Source organism: Amblyomma mixtum, chromosome 2, assembly GCF_055824585.1.
Source record: "Amblyomma mixtum isolate Tamu chromosome 2, ASM5582458v1, whole genome shotgun sequence".
Classification (NCBI taxonomy): Eukaryota; Metazoa; Arthropoda; class Arachnida; order Ixodida; family Ixodidae; genus Amblyomma; species Amblyomma mixtum.
Window position 1 is genome coordinate 217,487,921 of NC_143013.1, and position 27,597 is coordinate 217,515,517.

General features: G+C 47.1%; 1 protein-coding gene across 6 annotated transcripts in view; it reads right to left on the bottom strand.

Annotated features, from left to right (window-relative positions):
• Window positions 1–27,597, bottom strand: part of LOC149362576 (2,4-dienoyl-CoA reductase [(3E)-enoyl-CoA-producing], mitochondrial-like) — a 170,070-nt gene that overhangs the window by 25,816 nt on the left and 116,657 nt on the right. For all 6 annotated transcript variants that reach the window (XR_016289019.1, XR_016289018.1, XM_089573102.1 and 3 more), the window contains 5 exons: window positions 20,904–21,091; window positions 18,653–18,710; window positions 16,223–16,457; window positions 13,168–13,267; window positions 4,335–4,407 (listed from right to left, as the gene is read on the bottom strand). Coding sequence is in view for 4 of the 6 variants with exons in the window: in XM_089573102.1 (XP_089429228.1) it covers window positions 4,335–4,407; window positions 13,168–13,267; window positions 16,223–16,457; window positions 18,653–18,710; window positions 20,904–21,091 (654 nt within the window). In the remaining 2 variants the exon portion in view is untranslated. The remainder of the gene's footprint in view (window positions 1–4,334; window positions 4,408–13,167; window positions 13,268–16,222; window positions 16,458–18,652; window positions 18,711–20,903; window positions 21,092–27,597) is intronic.

Here is a 27,597-nt window from a genome sequence, read left to right on the forward strand (position 1 = left end):
CTTATACTCTGAAAATAAAACTAGTATTAAATGCTTCAAATCCAAAGCCTACTTGCTTGCTTACACGCGTGTTATGCACAGACAAAGCATTTGGTGATACCAGTTGCCTGGTTCACTAAAAATGAGTGAGTGAATGTATGTTTATTAGCTGGGGTGGCTCTCAGACCTAAGGGGAATCACTAAAAGTAAATAAGAAAGATACTCCGCAGTTAGTACAAAGATCTGACCAGTTGGGTGCAATTTTGCATATTGTGCTGCTATCATCTAACAAGAGAATGAAACACATGCCAAAAAAAGAAATCAGCAATGCAAGAGGCCTCTGTTTCCTAAAATGTACTTGGCTCTTTACACTTAACTGTTCATTCTACTTTTTTTGTTCAGTACCACCAGGTATAACAGGCGTGCCTTTTTCTTTTTTGAACACAATGCGCAAGTAGTAGGCCTAATGTGCTAGTTTTCGAAGTGCTGCCAAACTCTGCCTACTCTGGGTGCAAATCCATGGCAGTTTAGGATTAATGAAGCATTTACTGACTTCTTCATTTGTGAACTAAGAGCTTGGCATGAGGAGATGAGTAAGATTATGCATCCTGCTCCCAACAGCCAGTTTCAATGCATTTGTTGCAGCGCCACACAATGGCCATCTGCACCAACACATAAGGACTTTTACTTGTTTCTCAATTATTTACTGCAAGGTAAACTCCACTCTAACAAAAGAAATACCAAAAGTATTTAAGGAAACGAGCACTTCCAGCTTTCAGTTTCTCAAAGCCTCTAAATTCCTATGTCTCCCAAAGAGAGATGGTGCAGCCCGAGAAGAAAACGTAGGAAAGTGCAAAAAGCACCTTATTTAATGCCAAAAATGCCTGCATCACATGAGCATTTTAAATTTTTTCAAACTAATTGTCTACGAGCTCAATAACCAACTGAAAGCTCCAACATGGGTGGCTCAGACAGCCATCGAATCAAGTCTGTCAAGTTGACAAAGCAGAGCTGAACAATATCGAGATTTCGATGGCCTTTGAGTAGCTGTACCATATACTCTCGCACCTAAAGTGCTCATAATTTACACGTTGTGAGATAAGAATAAAGGAGTGCTACAGTTGCTGAAAAGTTACTTAGAAATACTGTTTACTTTGAAGAACTAAAGATAATCTCGATACAAAAATTTTTGGACATTCCAAACATACAAAAAACACCTGAAAACTGCTCATAAGTGCACGTGTACGGCTCGACTGTGTCCCAAACAATGGCCCTAGTTATTTTAAAATAAACATTCAGTTTTTCAACTTTTCAGAAGAAACTTTCAGGCAAAACTACACCTGGTTATTGTGACACCCAAACTGCTCGGCGAACCATTGCAGAGCCTCTAGAGAGCAGTCTAATTGAACATGAACAACTCCTCTGAATTCAATAGAAACTAATAAACTCAAAGGTCCTTGATTTGACAGCCAGTTAAAACTGAGTGTGCAACGCTGGCAGTAGAAGCATCTGTGATTTTTGCAGAAAAGCTCTGCTATTAACAAATAAGCTTCTTGAAAGCATTACAGAGTCAACAGCTGTCAACTTTCCAAAAGGGAACAACTCTAGCAGCTTTCTGGAGGGTCTCAGAGCTTCCCCCCCATCTAAATCAGCAGCTCTCAGCAAAGACCAAGTTGGGGGACACTCACGAATTAATGAAGGTGATAGAGGCGCCTAAAAGGGTGAAGAGAAAAGTAATCTCACTGCAAATGGTATATTCTGAAACTGTAATGAATTATAATTAGGCCACTTTGATGCACATACACAACAAAACAATCTAGGGGACACTGTAGCAGTGTCTTCTGGTGGTTCATCCATACACTGCATCACTGCAGCACAACACTGGACTTTTCAAACAAGAGTTCCTGAAATGTTCCACTTCCTGAATTAGCTCGTTGCCATGAACCATGGTAGTGTTTGCTTTTTCATGTTCTTTGTTAATCACTGTTAGCACATGGCATATTAACTTTGCTTGCCATCTAAAATGCGACCAGATTTAGTTTGAACAATTGTAACTGGGAGGAAATGTTCCAATGATGTTTCAGACTGTCATACGTACTTTACGCAGCTTACCTCAAAAGTTCATCATCACCTTTAAAATTAGTGCGGTCATAAGCTGAGTTTGAAGGTACTTTTTTAATCAAGGAATCAAGCACATTTTGATTCCTGATGACTGCTGGGCACACCTGTCACTGTTGTTTCCACTGAGCTTCTTTCTTTTAAGGGCACAAGTTCGCCCGAACAAACAGTTATCAAATTCAGTGCAAATCGACTGCCTGCCATCCCTACAATACGACAATACTTCTGTCAAGTGAAGGACTTGGACAAGTTTACATAATTCCATGATGCTCTCTCATGTAGCCAAGAAATGTTAGACAACTTTACTGAGCAGCGACATCTTCATGAACTATGAAAATTTTGTGCAAGGGCAGTCTATAACTCCTAAGTGAAGGTCAGACACCATAAGGAGCTATTGTTTCAAGCAGAAATTAATCTGAACTTAAAAGTAGAACACAAAGCAATGGTTGCAGTTTTTCAAGATAAAAGCACTAGCACTAAGTAAGATCAGACGGCATAACATTAAACAGGACACCACTTCTACAAACATGGAGATTTAAGTGATCAATGTACAGCAGATTTCGAGCTCCAAATGGAGCAACATTCAAGTGAAGTTACCAACCCAACCATGCTGGGATATAGCGTGCATTAAGTGACGGACCTGAACAATGGCGTATCCAGTACAAACTAGGCAGGCTAAAACAGGGCATCTAAATTCCTTCACATAGCCCCAGATAGCACTAAGCTCGCATGTGACATGAATGCCATGCCTACACCTATACTCTTGGCCACAATAAGAAGCCAACGTTTTGCACTACAAAGCTGAGACAAAGGCGCCTAATTCGAAATTTCTGCTTCCATGCACAGTTTGCTTATTGGCTTCATTTCTGTTTGTTTGTTTGTTTGTTTTAAGTGACTAGACAATGCCTACTTATTGAGAATGTATTTAAGCAGCCCCCTTTAGAACACTGTGAAGGCATGTCCAACTCTGCACACAGATTCAAGATATGCTGAGGCTGACACAAGAGACCGAACAGTGTTGCCACTACCAAGGCCTTGGCAAGAATACTGTCTTCCTGCCTCTTCTCATTTATAGCTAGGAAGCCCTACAAATGTCAACCTGCACTGACAGAGAAAGAAGAACCCCAATCGGAAGAGCTCTGAAGAATCTGGTGAATAAAAAATTAAATGTGTTCAGAAAGGCAGTACCCAAGTTGGTCCCTACATTGAAAAACACTGACATAGCAATGCACTATCCATTACCCTTAACACTACACTCAAAGGTAATGTATGTGCGATGAGAGATTATGATCTTCAGACACACCTAACCCAGAAAGGTTGGAGGCAGGTCCAACAAGCATGTGAGCAAGGAATATATACAAAATACAATGCACACTGCATCACGACCTGCCTGAAGGTACGAAAAGCCTCCACTAGAAGCTTGACTGGAAGCCCAACGACTGAATCAATGCTGGAAAAAAGCACGCCATGCCGTGACAAGTTCAGCACGTGCATAAATCCATAAAAGTTAACAATTTTGGAAGCTCTTTGTAGCTGACAGAGAGTCTAGCATGTAGCATCATATGGCACTGCCCACAATGAGCAAAGCACCTCAGATGACATCAATGAAATCGTCAATTTAAACTAGAGAGAATTCCTAGTTCCCAGAGCTGCCCTGTGTACTTCTTCTTGTGTTCCTGTTTTCCTTGCTGATTACACTATGTTTAATCCACACCAACTAGTCTGCATGATTACCCTGTTGCAGAGGTCGCAAACATTGCCTGCTGTAATAGAGGCACCAGCGGAGAGATTATTTTGTGAAGCCCGCACTGATGGACAGGATTTTCAGACTGAGTACAGTTAACGCTTAGGAACAACCATACACAATGCCAAAACCTAACGATTTTCAGATGTCTGCATGTATACCTCTTCAGCAAAGCAATCCTGCAATCAAAACTGACCACAGTCGAAACCGGAGCCGTATATTAACATGCACAACAGTTCTTGAAGCATAAAGGCGATGCAGATGGTTTTCAAGTGCCTATGAGTGTCACTTCATGTTTTTTTGTACAATGGCTGTTTCTGAGCAAAGACAACCACCACAAGATATTTTGAGAACATGAAGATCTAGGGACTATGAATTTCGAACATGCCCTTAGATTAAAATTTTTGATTCTTCTAGTTAATGTTTACATGCCCACCTTGACTAAATTATCGTAAGTCAGCTGTGATACACACTATAGCAAGTGCGTGCGTACCTTAGTGTAAACAGGCCCAGGCTCAATGCAGTTGAACCGCATGCCATACTTGGCCCACTCTGCTGCAAGCGACCTGGAAAAAACAAAACAAAATTATGCCGTTCAAGAAATTAGAGGCAACAAAACACCATGTTCCCTCGCTATAATGGGCACCGAAAAGAGCATACCAAGCTTCACATTACACCTACTGCTATCCAAGCACAAAAAGAAGAGACAAAGCTGCCAATATTTACATATTGTTTGATATAAATGTCTCAAGCTATTCATGATTCCCTGGGAGGGGAGTGATGTCAGTAGTGGTACTGCACCTCTTACAGAAACACTTGTTCCAACTAGTGGTCATAGGACCAATGGTGGTGGCTCAAGCGCACCCACTCACTGCCTCACATGGCCTGAGCCTCTGACCTCACGTCACTTCTGAGCCTTGAGCCCTAAGCTCAGGCCTATGCCAAAGGCTCACTGCACCTACAGTATACCGTAGGCTCAAGTACAGTTAAACCTGGATGCAACGAACCTCCATATAGCGAATTCCTCAATATAACAAAGTTTTTCATCTCCCCAACACCGTTGGGGAAATTGAAGCCCATGTATTTGAAGCCCATGTACCATTGAAGCCCATGTACCATTGAAGCCCATGTATTTGAGACCTCCATGTAATGAACGCCTAGCGGCGGCTGACCTTGATGTAACGAACTCACTAGGCCAACTGTCTGTAAGCTTGTGCTGAGTTGTGAAATTTGGCTGAAAAGTAAAGCACGTACTGACATGAGAGGAGCGTCAACGATCGCAACGAGCAACCCCAGTTGAGACAACGCGTCTGTCAGCACATCTTCATTGCTTTCGCTTTCGCCGCCCCACGGTTGCTCGCGTCACAAGACAAGGCAGTCGCGCTATCAGACATCGAATAAAGGGTTTGCTGTAAATATTTTCAAGGTGATTTCACCCACATTTATTTCTTATTTTGGTTTCCGTCCTGCATTCCCCTTTCGGGTCTTCTCGCAAAAACTGCATGTAACGAAAACCTGGATGTAACGAAAAATCCTGGACTTTTTTCAACTTCATTATACCCAGGTTTAACTGTATACCTGGATAACACTCTCACTGGCCAGTAGGTGAATGCAAAAGCTTTGGGTTACGATGAATTATGAAGGCAATGTTGACACTGCTACCTTCAAGGAAGTCCCACATCAACCTATTACCGAAATAAGCACCATGTACTCCAGAGCTTTCCTTATTTTTTTTAAATCAGCATGCTCACTGCATGAAGCACAGCTGCTTCCATGCCTACAGAAATTCTAGTACTGCAAGGTATCTTAACTGAATGCAACCTTTGTTTGACTTTCAATAAATACACAAACCCAGACATGTACCCTAAGCTGCCCACTTATGAGCTAGCCCAGGTTGCTGAAATCACTCATACCCTGTCACACAAGTACTTTGAGCGACCACTGCTGTTACGTAGCCACTTTCAGTTGACTGTAGTACTTGACGAGAGTGTTGTTGGGCACAATGGCATTATCGGAATTACAAGCGAGATGATTAAGCAGGATCAATAACTGCTGCTTGAGAGCTGTCAGACTTTGCAAACAACTATGAGTTAAACACACGTAAAAAAAATGACAGTGGAACTAACCATCTCACAATATCTTTGCAGAAACTCTTCATGCAACACAAGCCAGTTCAAAATCAATCAGCACTGCAGTAAAGTTCGAATCCAGCTTACAAAGGACGACCGTAGCCAGGATCTCAAGTAAACATTCCAATATACTTATGCACTCAAACTCAATAACGGGATGACACTATTTTGGTGTCAAGTCATTTTCGCTTTTTTTTTTCATGCTGTGAAAGACATATTTCCACACAAGTTGTTCAAAACCCAAGGCACAGTGAAACATGAATAACGGGGCACGTGACTTTCAACACACACACAGCATAGTGTGGTGGAAAACAACGATTACATGCCAAACACCCACATGTCTTTGCCTTAAAACAAACTCCCACATCCTCCAGGGGCTCAGAGCGCAAACTGTGTCGTTTGATTTTTTTTAATGTTTTAGAATGAGATAATTTGAGTCTAATACATAACTGAAACATCTCCTTCTGCCTTTCAAACCTTGGGCTGTATGCTGAGAAATGCCCTAGGTGGAAAAAAATTACAAACTTCGAATTGAAATTATAAACTGTCCACAGTACAGAAAATCACAAAAGCACAAAATCTGTGTTGGTTGCATATTTATGAGTGCTTGAAAGCGCTTCACTGCCTACTGAAATTACTGTGAATGCCCTTGCCTTTTTTTGATAACCACCATAAAACACTCGCACACTGACTCCTACCTTTTGAGAGCGCCTGAAAAGGAGGGAAGACCCAATTTGATTACACTCGTACTCAAGCAGGACAGGCTCTAAAAGTAGCTGATGTAACGGCCTTTATTGACAGTTGTGAAGGCCGGTTAGAGCGAGCAAGGACAGGTCCGGACCCGGAACAGTTCACGCTCTCGTCTCGCGCCGCGCGTCGGCTCTGCTGCTTCAGCTGCCGATCGTCGTCTTCTCGTCTCGCGCCTCGCCTCGGTTCTGCTGCTCTGACTGCTGATGATCTTCCTCTTTACATTTGGCCCCGGGGGAAAAAGAGCCATCCTGGCGATTTAGGGGGTCAACACGACGCAGGGGTCGTAGTGCGGCTTCAATCGCGAAACGTGGACGGTCTCGCGCCCACGTCGTCGGAGATCGGGTGATGGCGTCACGGGCTCAACTACGTAATTGACGGGAGAAGTACGCTCAAGGACGCGGTAGGGTCCCTGGTAGTTCGGCAGCAACTTGCTAGAGAGACCTGGTGCAGCAGACGGCACACGGAGCCAAACAAGGGATTGCGGCTGAAAAGTGTCGGTGCCATGGGAGTGGTCCAAGCGGTATTTCTGGCGCCCTTGGTCGTCGGACGTGAATGACCGGGCGAGCTGGCGGCACTCTTCAGCGTGTCTGGAGGCTTCAGATACGGTTGTGGTTTCTGACGAATCAGGATGATAAGGAAGAATAGTGTCGAGCGGCGAGGATGGTTCACGGCCGTACAGAAGGAAGAATGGTGAGAAACCAGTAGTGCTCTGCGTAGCGGTGTTGTAGGCATACGTGACGAAGGGGAGGACGACGTCCCAGTCAGTATGGTCGGCCGCCACGTACATTGACAACATGTCACCTAATGTTCGATTGAAACGTTCAGTCAAGCCGTTCGTCTGGGGATGATAGGCAGTAGTGGTGCGGCGCGAGTAATGTTGCATTGCTGCAGGAGAGATGAAACGACGTCTGACAGAAACACCCGCCCACGGTCGCTCAACAGTTCACGCGGTGCTCCGTGCCGAAGTATGAAATGGTGCAAGAGGAAGGTGGCAACATCCCGCGCTGTAGCAGCTGGGAGGGCGGCTGTTTCAGCGTACCGTGTCAGGTGGTCTACAGCGACGATAACCCAGCGGTTTCCTGCAGCAGTGTACGGAAGGGGTCCATACAGGTCAATGCCAACTCGGTCAAATGGCCTGGATGGGCAAGGCAAAGGCTGCAGAGGGCCGGTCGAATGATGATGACCGAGCTTGCGGCGCTGGCAATCAGGGCAGGAACGGACGAATTTTCGAACGTAGTTGTACATGCCGCGCCAGTAATAGCGGAGGCGAAGCCGGTTGTAGGTCTTGAAAGCACCGCCGTGACCAGCTTGCGGGTCGCTATGAAAGGCTGCGCATATTTCTGAGCGTAAATGTCCAGGGATCACTAGGAGCCATTTGCGGCCATCAGGGAGATAATTTCGGCGGTACAAAATCCCATCATGAATAGTGAAGTGGGCAGCCTGACGGCGGATTGCACGCGGTACCGACACGACAGAACGGTCTGAAAGATAACGTACAAGAGAAGTGATCCACGCGTCCTTGGACTGCTCGTTGGGCATATCGTCCAATGACAAGGGGGCGCAGTCGATGGCGGGAGGAGAGGCACATTCATTGGCTAGAGGTGAACGAGACAAAGCGTCGGCGTCGTTGTGCTTCCTGCCAGAGCAATAGATCACACGAATATCGTACTCCTGAAGGCGTAAGGCCCATCGGGCGAGGCGGCCATTTGGGTCTTTGAGGGAGGACAGCCAACATAGGGAATGATGGTCCGTGACGACCGCGAAAGGCCGGCCGTATACGTAAGGCCGAAATTTTCCGATTGCCCAAACGATTGCCAAGCACTCTTTTTCAGTGACGGAGTAGTTTTGCTCTGACTTCGTCAGGGTGCGGCTCGCGTATGCAACAACATACTCCGCACACCCCGGTTTCCGTTGAGCAAGAACAGCACCGATACCAACGCCACTGGCATCTGTGTGGATTTCAGTTGGAGAATCAGGGTCAAAGTGGCGCAGTACGGGTGGAGAAGTAAGTAGACGGCGCAACGTGGTGAACGCTTCGTCACAGGCAGGACTCCAGCTTGATAAGTCGCTACTGCCACGAAGAAGGCCAGTCAGAGGTGCGATGATAGAAGCGAAATTTCGGATAAAGCGCCGGAAGTAAGAACATAGCCGATGAAACTGCGAAGTTCCTTCATCGTAGAGGGCTTCGGGAACTCAGAGACAGCACGAAGCTTTGCTGGGTCAGGAAGAACACCCTGTTTTGACACGACGTGGCCCAAAATCGTCAACTGGCGAGCAGCAAAGCGACATTTCTTTAAATTGAGTTGAAGCCCGGCTGCCGCGAGGCATCTCAAAACGTGCTCTAGGCGAACGAGGTGCGTCTGGAAATCTGGGGAGAAAACAACGATGTCGTCCAAGTAACATAAGCAGGTTTTCCATTTCAGGCCGCGCAGTATGGTGTCCATCATTTGCTCAAAAGTGGCAGGGGCATTGCATAGTCCGAAGGGCATGACGTTGAATTCATACAGCCCGTCAGGCGTCACAAAGGCTGTCTTAGGGCGGTCATCGTCGGCCATCGGGACTTGCCAATACCCCGAACGGAGATCTAACGATGAAAAGAATTCAGCTCCCTGCAGGCAGTCAAGTGCGTCGTCAATGCGGGGCAGCGGATAGACGTCTTTTCGGGTGATTTTGTTGAGGCGCCGGTAGTCAACGCAAAAGCGGATAGAGCCGTCTTTCTTGGTGACAAGGACGACGGGGGAAGCCCAAGGACTGTGTGATGGTTGTATGACTCCACGCTGCAGCATATCATTCACCTGGGTGTCGATAACCTGGCGTTCGGTGGCCGAGACGCGATATGGGCGTTGGCGCAACGGCGAATGGGCGCCTGTGTCGATCCGATGGGTAACAGCTGAAGTGCGGCCCAAACGGTGGTGAGAGAAGTCAAATGATGGCCGAAACTTATCTAGCATGGTCGCAAGCTGGGTCTTCTCTGATGGCGAAAGATTCGCGTCGATTGAGCTCGCGAAGACGGCCTCGGCAGCGGGATCAGGAGACGGTGGGGAAGAAGTAAGTGACGACACTTGCAGGCGGCAGGAGTCGTCCTCAGAGGGGTCCCAGGTGACGACGGAGGCAAAGGGCTGGACATATCCCAAGCATTCACCGTGAAGAAGAGTGGAGGGGCACAGGAATGGATTCGTCAGGGGCAAGGCGCTGCAGCCGGCGGAGACGGTAAGCACGGCGAATGGCAGGGGTAGACAGTGGCGAGAAGCGAAGGAGTCGGACGGGATGAAGATGACAGGGCCGTTGGATGCAGAGTCGCAATGAACAGAGACGAGCACAGCACAGCACGACGGGATCATGACGTCATCAGCCACAGTCAGCTTGGAGCACAAGTTAGTGGAAGCGTTCACCGAGTCGTCGCCGAATGGAAGAAGGGCGACTTCGGTACGAGTGCAGTCGATGACAGCGTCATGTTGGGAGAGAAAGTCCCAGCCTAAGATGACGTCGTGAGACGGCGATGGGAAGACGATGAATTCAACAATATAAAGAACATCCTGAATAGTAACTCGGGCTGTACATGCCCCCAAAGGCGCGATAAGTTGCGAATTAGCGGCGCGAAGCATAAAACCATATAGCGGAGTCGTCACTTTTCGTAACTGGCGGCACAATTTCTCACTGAGTACAGATACAGCAGCACCGGTGTCAACAAGCGCGAAAGCATCGGTGCCCTCCACAGAAACCGCGATCAAATTTGTCGGAGAAAGTCGAGGTCTTGAGCTTGGCGACGAGCACGCAGTTCTTGCCTCCGGAACTGCGGGCACTAGTTTTCCGAAGGGGAAGAGGGACGACGGCGCATCGGGGAAACCAAGCGGCGACGCGGAGATGGAGAACGGCGGCGAATAGACGGGCTGAGATCGGAGGAAGCAGTGGTCTCAGAAGGCATAGTGCGGTGAAAAGGCTGGGGAGGGGCGTAGGCGTAACCTCGAGGGTCGGGATCGGCAGCAGGGGACAACACTTGGCGGCGGCAGTGACGCATCACGTGACCAGGAATGCCACAGGCATAACAAATGGGTAAGTTGTCCGGTGTCCGCCATGGACGGAAACGTTGCGGTGGTGGCCGGGCAGGACGAAATGGTGTCGACTGCGGTTGATGCTGGTACGAAACGAACGTTTCTGGCCGGGGACGCCTGACGGCTTCGGCGTAGGTAAGTGGCGCAGCGACGGGAGGCGAAGAGGAAACCGATGGCAGGGCTTCGGACACTTGCTCCCGAATGACGTGCTGAAGTGTCGGAGTTAGGTTAGAAGGACTCGGAACAGCAGGAAGAAGCGACAGCTGCCGCGCAACCTCCTCACGGACAAACTGCTTGATCTGGAGCAGTAGCGAGCTGTCTTCTGTCGTCATGCTGAGGCTAGTAACTGTGTCTGTCTGTGGAGACGGCTGCCGAGTGAAAACGCGCTGTCGGCGAAGCTCATCGTAGCTTTGGCAGTGGTCGAATATATCGGTAACAGAGGTGACGTTCTTGCCCACAAGCATATTGAAAGCGTCGTCTTCGATTCCTTTAAGGACGTGTTTAACTTTATCGGCCTCTGCCATGGACGCATTGACACGCTTGCAGAGATTGACGACGTCTTCGATGTAACTAGTGTATGATTCACCGCTCTGCTGTGCACGAACGCGAAGACGCTGCTCGGCGCGAAGTTTGCGTACCGCCGGACGGCCGAAGATGTCAGAGAAGCTGGTTTTGAATTCGGTCCAAGTGGTGAAGTCCGATTCGTGGTTTTGGAACCAAAGGTGGGCAACGCTGGTCAGGTAGAAGATTACGTTGGTAAGCTTCATACTGTCGTCCCATCGGTTATGAGCGCTCACCCTGTCGTAAGATGACAGCCAGTCCTCCACGTCGTTGTCGTCCGTGCCGCTGAAGACGGCCGGGTCGCGCTGGCGGAGCGCACCATGGCAAGCAACGGGTGCCGGCGAAGAGCCGGCTGGCTGGTGGGCGTTGGCAGGCATGGGGGTAGCGATGGTCCGGTTGCGTAGCTCCAGGACGGAATCCCGCAGCCTCCACCAAGATGTAACGGCCTTTATTGACAGTTGTGAAGGCCGGTTAGAGCGAGCAAGGACAGGTCCGGACCCGGAACAGTTCACGCTCTCGTCTCGCGCCGCGCGTCGGCTCTGCTGCTTCAGCTGCCGATCGTCGTCTTCTTGTCTCGCGCCTCGCCTCGGTTCTGCTGCTCTGACTGCTGATGATCTTCCTCTTTACACTGAGAAGGAATTTTCTACAGCACTGAACACTCTTCCATGGCTGCTGTGTCTGAAATTCCATTGTACAAATAAACCGGACGAATTTTCTGTAGCCAATTCTCTATGGGGGTGGGTATAACTCTCATACAGACACCCACATACAGCTGCATAAGCTATGTGGGCTTGTAAGTGGGCACTCTTGAAGAGGCTGTAGCATAGCCATTAGCAACACTTCTTCATTGTTAGGTCAGAAGAAGTTCTCAGAAATTATGAGAACTCAAAACTATAATGCCATAGGATTGAGCGCTGCTTTACGCCCTCGAACACACACATGGGGAGAGATGAAGTCGGAATCATCTGCGAAGGAGCCCACAGCACCTAAAAGCGCTAAATCGAAGTTTCAGTGACGAAGTGAAGATTAAGGTGCGTCGGAACAGGATGTGAATCTTCAAACCGAGGGTTCATAACAAGACCACAATGAATGTTCTGAGAACCATACACTCTGCTGTTTGTGCTCAAATGAATTTCAAATGTAACATCGTCAGCGCGCTTAACACGAACGCTGGAGCGCGTGTCATCCACTGACATTAGCGCCGCTGGGCGTCGGCTGCTGGGTCTGAGACATTACTAAGGTGGAATCAGGGCACAAGCTCTCTCCAACCGCCGCAAATTCACCGTGCAGCATGGCCTCGGACTCAGCGCCCAGCGTTCAGGGGCTGAAATATCAGTGCAGGACACGCAATAGAGCATTCGCGTTAAGCGTGCTGACAGCGGTACACAAGGCCAGCCAAGTGTCCAACAGCCCAATGCAAGCACATGTTATATCCATTTAAAATTTTAATGAGCGCTGAATGATGGTTGTACTGGTTAACAGGTTTCTACATGTTGATACTAGAGGCTAGAAGGAATGCCGTTGTGGAGGGCTCTGAGTTAATTTCTGCGGCCTGGGGTTCTTTAGAGTGCCCAGAAATCTCCGCACCCAGGCACTTTTGCATTGACCTTCCATCGAAATGTGGCCGCTACAGCTGGGAGTAATGTGAAAACTAATGTTCAGCAGCTGAACACCATAGCCACAAGGCTAAAGCAGCATCTAGCGTTGAATGGGAATAAAAAAACCTCGATAGATGTTTGTGTGGCAAGCACCTCATGTGATGCACATTTTAACTAAAGAGAAATGGCTCCATGACAAATACAAAATTGAGGCAGATGAAGTGAATTCAACCTACATCGTTAGTGCTTCAACGCCACTCTTGGCTGCTGCACTTGGTGCGACATAGCCAGAGCCATGCTTGGTGTAGGTGGCAGATATAGCCAAGAAGTTGGCACCTGGAACAAATATCAAGGCAACCAAATCAATATGCAACTTCAGCATGCGTGAACGATAACAACAACTAAGACGACACCAAAGCCACCTGTGAGAATCAGTGGTACAGCAAAACACAATGAAAACAAAACGGCCAACACAATCAGAATCTGTCTGCTACAGCATGGATTGGCGGTGAAAGGAAAAATACACTGTGCACATTTATTAACAGTTATCAGCCGTCAAACAAAGCAGGACTTTAGAAATAAGCATGCATAATATAATACGTACCACATCACTCATATCTGCACAGCACCCATTGAAAGCCCACTGAATCCATTTTACCAAGATTATCAAGCTTGTCTCTCTAACATCTGCAATACGAACTCACTGTATTTAGTAAAATGGACAAATTTTTATGCCCATGGTAATAAGCAATACCAGTGGTTGTTTATGCAAGCACCACTGCACACTCAACTTTGCCACAGTGAGGGGGAATGTATCTGATAGCTCTTCAGTGGTACATATGCTATGATTCAATATTAACAAAGTAATCAGCAAAAAAAATGGCAGAGGCTTAGCTAAGGTTAAGCCTAGTCAGATGCGAAGCATATTGATGGCTAGGCTTGGTGATACATGGCTTTCCTTTTGTAGGACGTTGTCACCGAGCCGCATATTGAGCACGCCGCTTAGCCAGACGTTCATCCCGCTCTTCATCGGTCTCTGTGGCACGCTGAAGCTTTCGCTTCTCGTTCAAATCAGCCCTGCTTCTAGGCGGCATCCCAACACCTGGCCGCCTCGTAAGTGCCCGGAGAGCGAGGCAAGCTCAGCTTTATACCGCTGCTGTAGCGTCACGTGGTCAGCTGCAGCGCCTCTGATGTGGAGCCTCCACCGCCGCGGCCGACCGCGCGAGCCGGCAGCCCATCTCTCCTCTGCTGTGACGTCATGTTGTCACGTGGTGTCACGTGGTCACGCTAAATGTCAATGGTAGCTCCACCGCCGCGCTCGACGGGCTGTAGTGTAGATCTAGTAATATGCTTCGCATAAAACAATGACTGTATCTACTACAGTGATTACTCAAAGTGCGCCAATCATGACCACAGCAGATTCATATGTGCTGAATCCCTTAAAGGTTTATGACAACCTCTCCTTGTCACGAGCGACTGCCATTTTTTCGATTACAATGAGCTTACCATGGCATATGTATTTCACCACTTTTTGTATGGCTTTTGATGAATAGAGGGCGTCTAATGGCGTTTGTACTTTTACAACATAGATGGCAGTAGCCATTACTTTACGGCACCAAAATAAGCCGTTCCAAAAGTGAGCCTTCAAGGGGTTAATTACTGCCAAGACAAAGAAAGCTAAACTTTCTAAAATACTGCACTTACTCAACTAAGACCCTCCCTTATGTAAGGCCTGCATTTCAACTTTGGGATGCATAAGGCGGGGAAAAAAAAAAACGAAAACCGAAACCGTCACAACCCAGTTCTTCAATGTGCTACTGGCTGGCTCTAGCTGCTTTTCCGCCATCCATCATCATCACTATTGCTGCTGCTTGGCTGCCCAGTAAAGTGACCCCACTCTTGGAGGCTCCATACTTTTTGTGTGTAGGAATGTGAAGTTTCAATGCTGTAATTCCAAGTGGATGGCTGAGGGAAGCCATGAAATCATGCCAACTGGGCAACTGAAGAGGTCATTTTTTCCTTAAGTCTGCACGCGGATTTTAAACACGTGCTGCCCACTGTCAGCCAAAATGCTTTCAAAGAGCTTTAAGGTGGCTGGCATTTCTAATGCCATGGACAGCACGGAAGATGACCATCCCTGGGAACGTGCTGATGAATTAAGGTCACCAAACAGCAACAAGAGCGAAAGCGGCGAGAAATGAATAAAAGTGTTTGTATCTCGTTGCCAACTGTTGCATTACACTGCAGAAGTGGCAGCAATGCTACGTTGTTTGTACAGGCATTCTATGGGGCACGAAGCCCTGACTCATGTAAGGCCTACTACAGGGCAAAATTCAGAACAATACTTACGGAACGCTCGGTTATCATTATGTGATGAAAGTGCATTAGCATTAGGTCTTCTCCTTGCTTGAAGAGCTACGGCCACACACTTAACACATTAATCAGTGCAAGCTGATTGGCAGTGGCTGATTGGCCCTCCGCCTTCAACAGTACAGCCGGCCAAATCTTTAGCTGGCGTGCATGATGGCCACGTTTTCCGTGCTCCTGCAGCATATGACGGTGCAAACTTGCTAAGATATCAAATTTAAGCGCAATCTCACTAAGCTCGTGCTTAATATTGAGCTTTCCGCAAGTTTGCTTCGTCACAAAGCGCAGGCGCACAGAAAAAGCGGCCGTCGCGCACGCCAGCTAAAGATGTGCCCGGCTATAAACTAATTATACTAATAGGTTTTAACTTGATTGTATACTTTTGTTCCAGCTCCTCTGCCAGACTTGTGCACTTTTCTTATGTATTCCTGATGGGAGGTCCCTCAGACAGTTTTCACTTTGGGACATCCTACTATATACTAACTTCTTCATGAAACTTATAGCTCATTTGTATTTCATTTTAATAAACCTTCAAACCTTCAAACAGCAGCCACCCGCTGGATCACCCTGAGGTTGCATATTTCTCCACCCGTGTCAGAACCTTCATAGTGCAATGTCTAATACTAACACACTAAAAAGTGTGAGTGTTATAGTATCAGTAAGTACGGTAAGCGTAAAATGAGTGTGTCAGTCTCCCACTGGGAATGCTTCATTCCTGTTTTACAGTTTCACTCTTTGTTGTTCGCCTCCAACTTTGTGCAGAACAGCCACATGCAGGTCATAAAGTTATAATGCAGAGAGAAGGAGGGTGAGAGAAATATCCCTAATAAGAAACAGCTTTTTCCACAATGTAAAAACTATTGATTTGTAACTTCATACGGGAAAACGAGGTTTTGGGGAAGAAAGGCGATGGGCAACGGGTACCTTTCTCGGCCTTTATAAGCCTCTTGCCAATATCCAGCGTCACGATGGCTGTCCCATTGAGCACGATGTCAACGATGGTCTTCCAGGCGTTGGTGGAGAGCATCTCGGTGGGGCTGATGAAGTTCCCCGCCGCATTGTTCACTACAATGTCGGGCAGACCGAGCTCACTGACACAACGGTCCACCGCTGCAGCCACAGCAGCAGGATCTCTGACATCCGCTGCCACAGCCAAGACCTGCAGAAAACGTGATAGGGGCACCTTTTTCTTTTTTTTTTTCAAGCTTTAAATGCATCTTAGACGCCTCTGTGCATATACTGGAGGCAAACCTCAAAGAACCCAATGTGTATGGAATCTGAACAAGAACAAAAAAAGATGGGGAGAAAGAGAGAACGAATGGGGGAGAGGGTTAAAAGGAACAAGTCTAAGTAAAATTAACATAAACTCCGTAAAAGGTAAGGCAACTAGAGGGCTCTTGATCATCTGACACACACAGCACATATACACAGACACGTGTATGCAGAAAAACAGAAGAGACACATCAGGCTCGTCCTTTTTTATGCACTCTTGTCTATGTCCGTGTATACGCTGTGCATACCACATAGGAACATTGTTGCCAACCCTAGACCAGGCTTGGGGCAATATAAATATAAACAAGCAAGCGCAGCATCTAGGTCGGATGGTTGTGACCTTTTGCAAAAGGACACACAGGCCAGCGATTCGAACTCTCACGATCTCAAGAAAAAGCAGCACACGTGAAATTGCTTCAAGAACAAACTTCTCACAAACACACTTTACCACAGAGCATCATTTATTTATGCCAGCCATGGCAGCCATACTGAATGAATGCTATGGCCGACTGCAGTCCAGCTTTGCCTTTTTCCTTTCACGGCACCCTGGAGCAGCTCTCGTTTAACAACACAGCTGCCAGACATGACATCCCGTTTGCCTGTGGCTGTTCAGTTAGGTACACAGCAGTAACTATGATATTTGCCAATTGTCCCGTATCTTTCCCACTGCTGTGGTTATGGTGCTCGGCTGCTGACCCGAAAGACGCAGGTTCGATCCCGGCCGCGGCAGCTGAATTTCTTTGGAGGTGAAATTCTAGAGGCCCGTGTACATAACTCCTCTGTACATAACGCCTCTGTGTACATAACGCCAGCACCTCTGTCTAGAGAGCTGGAACGACGTGTTACGGGGCAAGGAAACTGGAGCCTTCATTCATCTCAACTATTGCTGACACAGTGCAATTGTCAAAGCAAACTGTGTGTCTATGCAGCTTCACTCCAGCGTGAGCATTGTCTCTGGAACCGTACACCTGCTTAAAAATTTTCCTTCCTTTGAACGATAAGGTGGTGTTCGAAAGATCTAGACAGCCATGCTGATGACTGTACTGTGCGACTGTGCGATGTCAGTGCACGTTAGAGAACCCCAGGGGGTCAAAATTATTCCGGAGCCCTCCACTACGGCGTCCCTCAATAGCCTGAACTGCTTTGGGGCGTTAAACTCCAATAAACCATAAACCAAACCAGCTGTACCCTTCACCCAGGTGAAGGCCTGCTATGTGTACACACATGCCAGGTTGCCCACAACCTGGTGGGTAGGTGGGCCGTCTGTCACAAAGCAGGCTTTGCTTCAGAAACGTACATACGTCCGCCAAAAATTGGAAAACGTGCCCAGTAGTGCTACTGCACTAAAACAGCTGTTGCCTGCTAACCTAGCTGTAGCAAGCATATCCAATCAGCTGTGTGGACTGACGGACGTGCATCTGCTGCAAAAAGACAATGACCGGACTGCTCTCCTATGCACACCTTGCCCAACGTATCCTGCGTGAACAGATGGCATCTGAAGCCCAGTTGACAGCAGAGCTCACTTTCTGAAACCTGAGTTCACAAATAACGGTGTTCTATGATTTTTTTATTTTATTTTTTTCGAGATGAATCAGCCGAATGGTAAGACCAAATTCGTTTTCAAACAGAACATGCTAGTGGACATAATCTCCACATGAGACCAGGATACAAATAAGTCAGACGCACTCAATGTTGGGGAAAATGAAATGAAATAGTAATGCCAAGTATGGCCATATACTCACCAATCAAAGGGAACAATCATTTGCACCGATTCAGCAAACTGGCTTTGAAAACCAGCATGTCCAATCACGGCAAGCAACAATTCTTAAAAATGCATGACAGTCCGGCCTGTCGACGCATGACCAAACATGCTGCTGTTCAGCTACGGTCATGCATGATTCATCAGGTCGACAGCCTTACCAAGGGTCCTTTCTCGCACTGAAAAAATTGCCCATACATTCAAAAAAGAGCAAAGAGAACAACTGAAGCTAAACTGTCACAGAGTTCAGTAAAATTTCTAGGCAGATTAATTGTACTGCCCGTACGCCATGTAACAGTATAGAAACTGATAAAATCATTTACCTTCCTGCCTGTTTTAGAAGAAATCTCACCGGCAGCTTCATCCAGCACTTCTTGTTTCCTGTTTGTTAAAATAAACCAAGCAGGTTTTAAGAACTCAAAGCACGCATGTTTTTAGTGAGCAGAAAAGTGTATCCTGACGACTTACACCCTGCATGGTTACCAATGTGATCCAAAAGGCATAAGTTTCAGCAAAAGCCACAGACAAGGCTTTCAATGTCAACAATTTATGAGAAAGAAATGCACTCAGACACACCAAAGCTACAATATGGCCTATCGAGGTTGCTGTATTGGAGGGGAGGACTTCAGGCTAATTTCAGTCGTGTAGCTTTCTTTAGCATAGAACAAAATCCCAAGTTGTGGGGACTTTGCTCCGCATCTTCCCCTTTGGTTGGCTTCCCTGTGATGCACCCTCCTTAGCTTGGTTAGTTACCTTATCTAACAAGGTAGCGTAAGCGATCGTGGATTGAAGTCCGGTGGTTTTCAACTGTGTCGGCCGCGGTTGAACGGGGAGAACATATTTATCTACCCTATTTAAGGACTCTACAAGTTATATCAGCAGTTTTGCATTTCATCCTTGAAACATGGACACTATCACCAGGTATGAATCCCCAACCACATGCCAGCAGATTGACATGAATATTCAACTATTCAGACACCATGTAGTGCATGCAAAGCTATGAGTGGAACATGGGATGCAGCAGATTTACACTCGAAAAGCCCCCACAGAGAAGTGCCAAGTCAGACTAGGATGGGACTGGACAAAGCTCTGTCTTGTATATTCTGCCTGTGTTTTTGCGATCTTAAAGGATGCTATAGCCAAAGAAAGGAGCTATAGTCAAGGATGCTATAGCCAAAACTGAACCATCATAAAAAGTTCACAATCAATCAACACTATTTAGACCAGTACAAGGCAGGAGGGCTAGAAGATGCATCATGTAGAGTAACTTTGATTTGTATCAATCGTCTTGTACTATTTCCCTCAAGAGTCATGCCAGTCAGAGTGCTGAACTTTTTTCTCATGTGCTATACAAGTTGAGTTAGCCCATTCCAAAAGTTATGTGCTACCAAATAGCCGTGCTTTCAACTTTGCACATTTCAGAGTGCCACCTGGAGTTGCGGCTGCGCACTTCTAGTCACATGCCACTTCTATGCTCCACTTCTCTCGTCTACAGGCATTGTTTGTGTGACAAATTTTTTTGTGGTGCTGCACTAAGAACTCACAACTAAACTTATGCACACATAATGCAGATAGTAAAGAGAAAACAGCAACAATCAGTGCATGCCCCACATACAGAAAATGCAAAGAAGTAGGCCAGGGTCACAGCTCAAAAGGCAGAAAAAACAGCTCTGTCCCACTGTAATATGTGGCACACAACATTTGGATACTGATTATTAAGGTAATCTCTTTTCTTGATGCATTTGAATGGCTATTCCCATCGCTCCTTTTTCCCTGTATAGTAAAAAGAAATAAAGGAATTAATTACTTAATTAATTAATCAATCAATGCAGACTGCAACATGAAGTTTAACGTACTGAAGCTGCACACCTTCCCGGATGCCTTGTGACTACTTGTGCAGGTTTTACTGGTTTTGTTTCATTAGTGCCTCAAAGGTGAATTTTTCTATATAAGCTGCTCTTGCTCAGTAAAAAGCAGTTGCAAGCCAGTGCGCACCCAGTGTCGACTTCTAAGTGTTCCATTTTTTTCGTACTGCTTTACCCCAACATGGTACAAACTTGGCTCAGCGCAAAAGACGAACACAGAGAAAAGAAACGACACACACAGAGTGCTCTGTGTGTGTCGTTTCCTTTCTCTGCGTTCGTCTTTTGAGCTGAACCGAGTTTCAACTATGTCCTACCAACTAGCCAAGAACAAGTTTTGTTGTAGTACAAACTCACCCAGCTGTCTATTCTACTAACATCAAGATACCTGATTTCTAAGTTTGGAAGCATTTACTGTTGGAAGATGCTTCCAATACCGTAAACAACTAGCCCAACTTTCTACTCTAAATGTTATAAACCTGATCCCCTTTGGCAAAGGTAAAACAAGATGGGCGAGAGCAGAGCGTTCCCTCTTTCTCACACTGAGTAAGACTCCACTTCTTATCTTGAGTGCCAGTCTTTCCAGTGATACAGTATGCTGGCACACAAATCTGTAAAGCACTTTGGCAGAAAATTTGTACTACACTTCATATTTCTACAAGCTGCCCATATTAGCCGCAGCTGAAAGCAGTATTCTTTCTGCGTGTCTCACCTGCTCATGATGGCGATGTTCGCTCCAAGTTGTGCGAACATCTCAGCCATGCCCTTGCCAATTCCCGTGCCACCGCCAGTGATGATGGCGACCTTGTTTTCGAAGGTGCCTGGTGGAAGCATTGGGGTCACAACAGGGGGAAACAGCCTCTTGGCTGTGCAGTAACGACGAAGGCATAGCAGCCTGTTCTGAAAAGATACAATGGGGAAGTGAATATTCTGAAATGAACTGTAGAAGTGACTAATTCACCTTGTTGAGGAGACACTTCAGAGAATGCCTCTACTTCAGCGAATAACGGCTTAAATCTGTTAGTTTGGTTTGGTTTATTGGTGTTTAACGTCCCAGAGCGACTCAGGCTATGAGGGACGCCGCAGTGAAGGGCTCCGGAAATTTCGACCACCTGGGGTTCTTTAACGTGCACTGACATCGCACAGTACACGGGCCTCTAGAATTTCGCCTCCATCGAAATTGAGCCGCCGTGGCCGGGATCGAACCCGCGCCTTTCGGGTCAGCAGCCAAGAGCCGTAACCACTGAGCCACCGCAGCAGTGGCTTAAATCTCTTAGGCGAAGTGACTTCACCCCTGTCATGTGGCCTAAATCAGTACCCTATTCAACGAGCAACACTTGATATTCATGTCATTCAGGTAGTGTCCCACGGCAGACCATCAAGGTAGTGAGTCACCACATAATGCACTCGCTTTGTGAAATGAGCTCTGCAAACTTTTTTTCATTCAGCCCGGAAAAACTCCACACTCTCACCATGGAAGCATCAGCACTGGACCTCCAGAAAACAACAGAAACGTGCCTGAAAACAAGGGTGTCAGCATGTAGTAAAATGTATTATTACATAGTGTTGTTAAAAAGGTGGTTTTTGTTTCACAATAAGCATGCTAAAGACAAACAACATATTCTGGTAGTTTACCTGACAGAGTGCTAGACATGCTTCACGTGTCTCTCAACATGCATACCGAAGTTGTGAAAAATGCCTTTATGTACCGATAAAAAGCCTTGAAGTAATTTGGTCTGCAAAAAATAATCTGTACTAATTTCTGCGCTGTATAAATTTCTCACACAGTTAAGGGAAAAGAAATACGTTTCGCTTCCATAACCTACTAGTCCAATGCGCCAGTTTTAAAGAGCATAAGGCTGAGAAAAGCATGGCAAAATTGTTTTACTACAACAGCTACAACATCATTTTAATTCATCATTTTACTAATCATTTTTATTCACTACAGTACTGAAGCCAGCCTGTAGAAGCAGCGATTATATCGCAGTTTTTACACACCTCACGGGACCACTAACACACTGACGTCACAGTCATCGGTCGGCTGTAGAAACCGAAACCAAACAAGCACGAAAAATAAATTTGATTATAATTATTCAGCGGTCGTAGGAGAATTCCACATGGTGAATAATGTATAATAATGCCTTATGCATCGTTACAAACAAGAAAACACGCACCCAAAAGTTACGTGTCTATTCCGAATCCCTTTAATGCTTCAACTTGCCATAATGCCAGAAAATAAACTATTGAATAGAAAGGGAGAGTGACACTGGAAAGCATTATATTCGTGGAGTGCCAAGAGATACAATAGTGCCCTCTGCCTCATGGCATGTAACGTAATACAATACTGAGGAATCCTCCTGCATTTTCACCGCTCGCAGCTGATTGGAAAATGAATGCTATTTTCTGTATGACTGACTTTGCACACAAATAGGCAAGTGTTCCCCTATCAAAATAAACTACTATCCGCCGCGGTGGCTCAGTGGCTATGGTGCTCGGCTGCTGACCCGAAAAACGCGGGCTCGATCCCGGCCGCGGCGGTCGAATTTCGATGGAGGCGAAATTCTAGAGGCCCGTGTACTGTGCGATGTCGGTGCACGTTAAAGAACCCCAGGTGGTCGAAATTTCCGGAGCCCTCCACTACGGCGTCCCTCATAGCCTGAGTCGCTTTGGGACGTTAAAACCCTAATAAAACTAAACCAAAACCGAAATAAACTACTGGAAGCAAATTGAAAGCGTAACAAACATACTGACTTGTCACCATCCATATCCACTGTGTTCATCGCCACAGAATTGATGAACATGATGCTTCCACAAAAAGTAAACAATCATTTAAGTAATAAAAAAATGCTTCTGAAAACCATTTTAAGTGAACGGCTTCTAAAAATCATGTTAACCAGTAACTGCAGCAAAATCGCTGTCATTTCAATGCCATGGAAGCAGAGACCAATGTAAGGAATGCATTTCTAGATATTTACTTTCATGCCTATATTTCCCATGAAGGAGCAATTGTGGGGGTTGCTTGTCAAAAGAAAAATGAAAAGGACAAAATGACAATCAAGCAGCTGAGAATGGAGATAGAAAAAAAAAACAAGAATCACAATGAGGGGGAAATTAAGGAGCACAGTGAAATTAAAGGGACACTGAGGAGAAATTGAAGTTGGCTAGTATCGACAGAATACCAGCTCCTGATTACAAAAACACCACTCATACTGACAACAAAGCTCTTGTAACGTAGAAAAGAGCAAGAACCACAATACAGGTATCGCCGCCACAGGCCAAACTCGCAAGTACAAGCGTGATGAGGTCATAGGACAAAACAGTGTTGTTAGAACCATTGGTTCTAGCAACACTGAGACACAAGAAGGCATGAATCACTGAGGCACAGCCAATGCATGTGCAAATCTCCTTGACGTCGCCAGATGGCGCCACTACCCGGCAGCTACGCGCGTTCCTGCAGCAGCGGGACCAATAAGCACCTGATCACCGGCGATAGGCGGGCTCCCGGTATTCCAATAACTGTAACAAGGTACACGGTATGCTAAAGGTGTATATTTGCTAGAACTTAGTTGACGACTTCGAGAACGGGATCCATCGTAACGCTGGCAAAACACCGGTGCAAACCTAAACGAAGCGACGGTAGGGACGGCCGCAATAGCCGATAGATGCCTTCAACGTGCGGCCGGGGGTAGCTTTTTTTTCGGCTGCTGCCAGGCCGCACTGTTGGCCGCCAGAAATCACGGAGTCTGCGTTAGGTCATGTGCACGTCGCGTTTCACGTCTCTTAGTCCTGTGTCGTCATAGGCGAATCCCAAGTTTGAATCAGAGCGGCGGGAAAAACTTTTTCAACTTCGAATCCAAATTTCTTAGAAATAAATGCATCTTTCGGTGCCGGCCAAGTGGCAACAAAGCCATGAAATGCCGAAGTATCGGACTTTACTATAAAAGAAATATTAATAGTGCTCTCCTCAGTGTCCCTTTAATAGGTAAGCCCAACAAAATAAAAGATAGCGACTCCCCTAATATATTTTCAATTAAAAACTGGGTCCATGCAATTGAAAAATGGAATAAAAAAGAATGACATAGCCTGACAAAACCACATTGCATACAAAATACTGATTGCAGTGGTTTCAAAGGTAAAGGATGCCACAGCACAGTCACTAGCATGGTATAATACATGGAAAGAAAAGCCTTGGGAGACCTGTTCAAGTTTTAAATGACCTGGGGGAGAAAATGAGGCACTCAGTACAGAGCTTGGGTGAGTAAATTGCTGTAAAGTTGTATGTAGCAACGTGCGTCGCACGTTTCTTGGAAGCCCACAAGCTCCAGATTACAGCTAAAGGTTATTTTTAGTCCAATGTAAGTGATATTTTTATAGTGCCCTACAATAAAACCCCCGCTTCAAGAGCTTTTTGCAACAGCTATAATTTTTCGTGGACTACAGAAGGGTTTTTTTCTATACGCTGTGAGAACATGCAGAATGTGCACCTTCATCTTTTTGGTAGCACCAATTATAACTTTCTTTTCAACCTTCAACCCACTTACATCATGGTTTTCTGACACCACACCCCTTACTTGTTTCAGCTTGATCTTTGAACAAGCAATTTTATGAGCATGAGGCATCACAGGGTACACTGTGGTTGGTACATGACGCTGCACTAGAAAATTCTGTGAACACACACTTGGTAAACGCATGTAATGTGTTAGTTTGCAAGGTATTTACAGGCAAATACGCTAGTGCTTGTTTTGTGCCTTCCGCTTACCAAACACAGTGCTTCCTACTCCAAAGACAAAATTTCCCTCTCAAGAGAACTTACTGCATACTTAGGTGGAACAAAGATATTGATGCGGGTGGACGACGACGACAAAGAGCGATGGCACGAGTGCGAAGAGTAGAAGACGACAACGAAGTTCGGACTGTGTTCTCGGTGCCGCTCGCAGCTGTTCTTGTCTATTTGTAAATATCTGTAAATATATTCTTTTCCGCAACATATTTGGTGGAGGTGCGGATTTCCCCTACGTCTACCGACGACGGAGCTCCGCAGCGGCCGCCAGTTGCCTTCACTCATCATGACCCACGACGCCGCCCAGCATACCTCAGCCCCGGCCATGACATCACTCGTTCTTTCTCCCCCTCGTGACCCTGGGACATTTTCTGGTACCGACAACACTGACGTCGACGACTGGATCAATATGTACGAGCGAGTGAGTACCTACAACCGCTGGGATCCGACCCTTATGCTCGCAAATGTAATATTCTATCTAAAAGACACCGCCCGGGTCTGGTATGAGACATACAAAGACCATCTGACCAGCTGGGACGTGTGCAAAGAGAAACTCCGCGAATTGTTTGGACGGCCGCTCGGCCGAACGCTTGCCGCTAAGAAGGACCTCGCCTCCCGAGCTCAAACATCTACGGAGTCCTATGTGTCGTACATTCAAGATGTGCTGGCCCTCTGTCACAAAGTTGACGCCAACATGCCCGAAATCACTGCGATTGCTCCTGGACGACCTTCGTACTTCACTCCACGTCGCCGAAACCCTAACGACTGGCGGACAACCGACGACAGGCCCATTTGTTTCCATTGCGACCGCATTGGCCACATCTCCCGCCACTGTCGAAATTATTGGTCCCGTCGCAGCACATACCGTCCTCTCAGCTCCCACCGCGACGACGAACAGCCCAGCCACTACACGCCCCCTCCAGCCCAGCACAGTGCTACAGTCGCCGTTTTATCAAAGATTTCGCCGGCATCGCTCGTCCCCTCACCGATCTTCTGAAGAACGACACCCCCTTTACCTGGGGCCCTGCTCAAGAGATCTCATTTTCATCTCTCGTCCATTTGCTGACCACTCCGCCCATCTTAGCACATTTTGACCCGTCGTCTCCCACAGAGGTTCGCACCGACGCCTCCGGATATGGCATCGGCGCCGTCCTAGCCCAACGTCAACAGGGTCAAGATCGAGTCATCGCTTATGCCAGCCGCCTACTTTCAGCCGCAGAGCAAAATTACACCATTACTGAGCGCGAGTGTCTTGCCCTTGTCTGGGCAGTAGCTAAATTCAGACCCTACCTGTTCGGCCGTTCATTCGCTGTTGTCACTGATCACCACGCTCTCTGTTGGTTGTCTTCACTAAAAGATCCCACCGGTCGCCTTGGTCGCTGGGCATTGCGCCTCCAAGAATACTCATACTCCGTCGTGTACAAGTCAGGGCGCCATCACCAGGACGCTGACTGCTTATCCCGATACCCTGTGGAACCACCTGACCTAGAGGACGCTGAGACCCTGCCCTGCCTCTTAGCTATCTCCGATCTTGCTGATATTGCCAACGAACAGCGTCACGACTCATCTTTACGACCTATATGGCATCCGTTCTGCAAACCGATCTCCGTCTCTGAACCTTTATGTGCTCCAGAACGGCATTTTATATCGCCGAAACCTACGCTCCGATGGCCCTCCGCTCCTGCTCGTGATACCCCAACGTCTACGCTCTTCTGTCCTTGCAGAACTGCACGATCTGCCGACAGCCGGTCACCTTGGCGTGTCCCGCACGTACGCTCGCGTGCGGCATCGCTTCTTTTGGCCTGGTCTCTATCGTTCCGTCAAGCGTTACGTGGCCGCTTGCGACCTGTGTCAACATCGGAAAAGGCCCTCCACTCTGCCTGCCGGTCTTCTGCAACCCATCGACATACCTCCTGAACCTTTTCACCGTGTTGGCCTCGACCTTCTTGGCCCTTTTCCGACGTCCCTCTCCGGCAACAAGTGGATCGCTGTCGCAACTGATTATACGACTCGGTACACCATCACGCGTGCTCTGCCGTCCAGCTGCGCTACCGATGTTGCCGATTTTCTTCTGCAAGACGTCATCCTTCACCACGGCGCCCCTCGTCAACTGCTCACCGACCGCGGTCGTTATTTTCTATCCAGAGTAGTTCACGACATTCTTCGTTCGTGTGACACGCAGCACCAGCTCGCGACAGCTTACCACCCACAAACCAATGGGCTTACGGAAAGGTTCAACCGCACGCTCACCGACATGTTAGCCATGTACGTATCGCCAGACCACCGAGATTGGGACGCAGCCTTGCCTTATGTGACATTTGCATATAACTCTTCCCTTCATGACAGAACAGGCTATTCTCCTTTCTACCTTTTGTTTGGTAGGCATCCCACCTTGCCTTTGGACACACTCTTGCCGCCTTCTTCAGCCCCCACCACTGCTTACGCTCGGGACGCCATCTCCCAGGCCACGCTGGCGCGCCAAATAGCACGTAGTAGGCTCCAAGCCTCTCAAGTTTCCCAGAAGTCAGCCTACGACCGCCGTCACCAGGCCGTCGAATATACCCCAGGATCACTCGTCCTTCTCTGGACGCCCTCTCGCAGCGTCGGTCTCTCCGAGAAGCTCCTT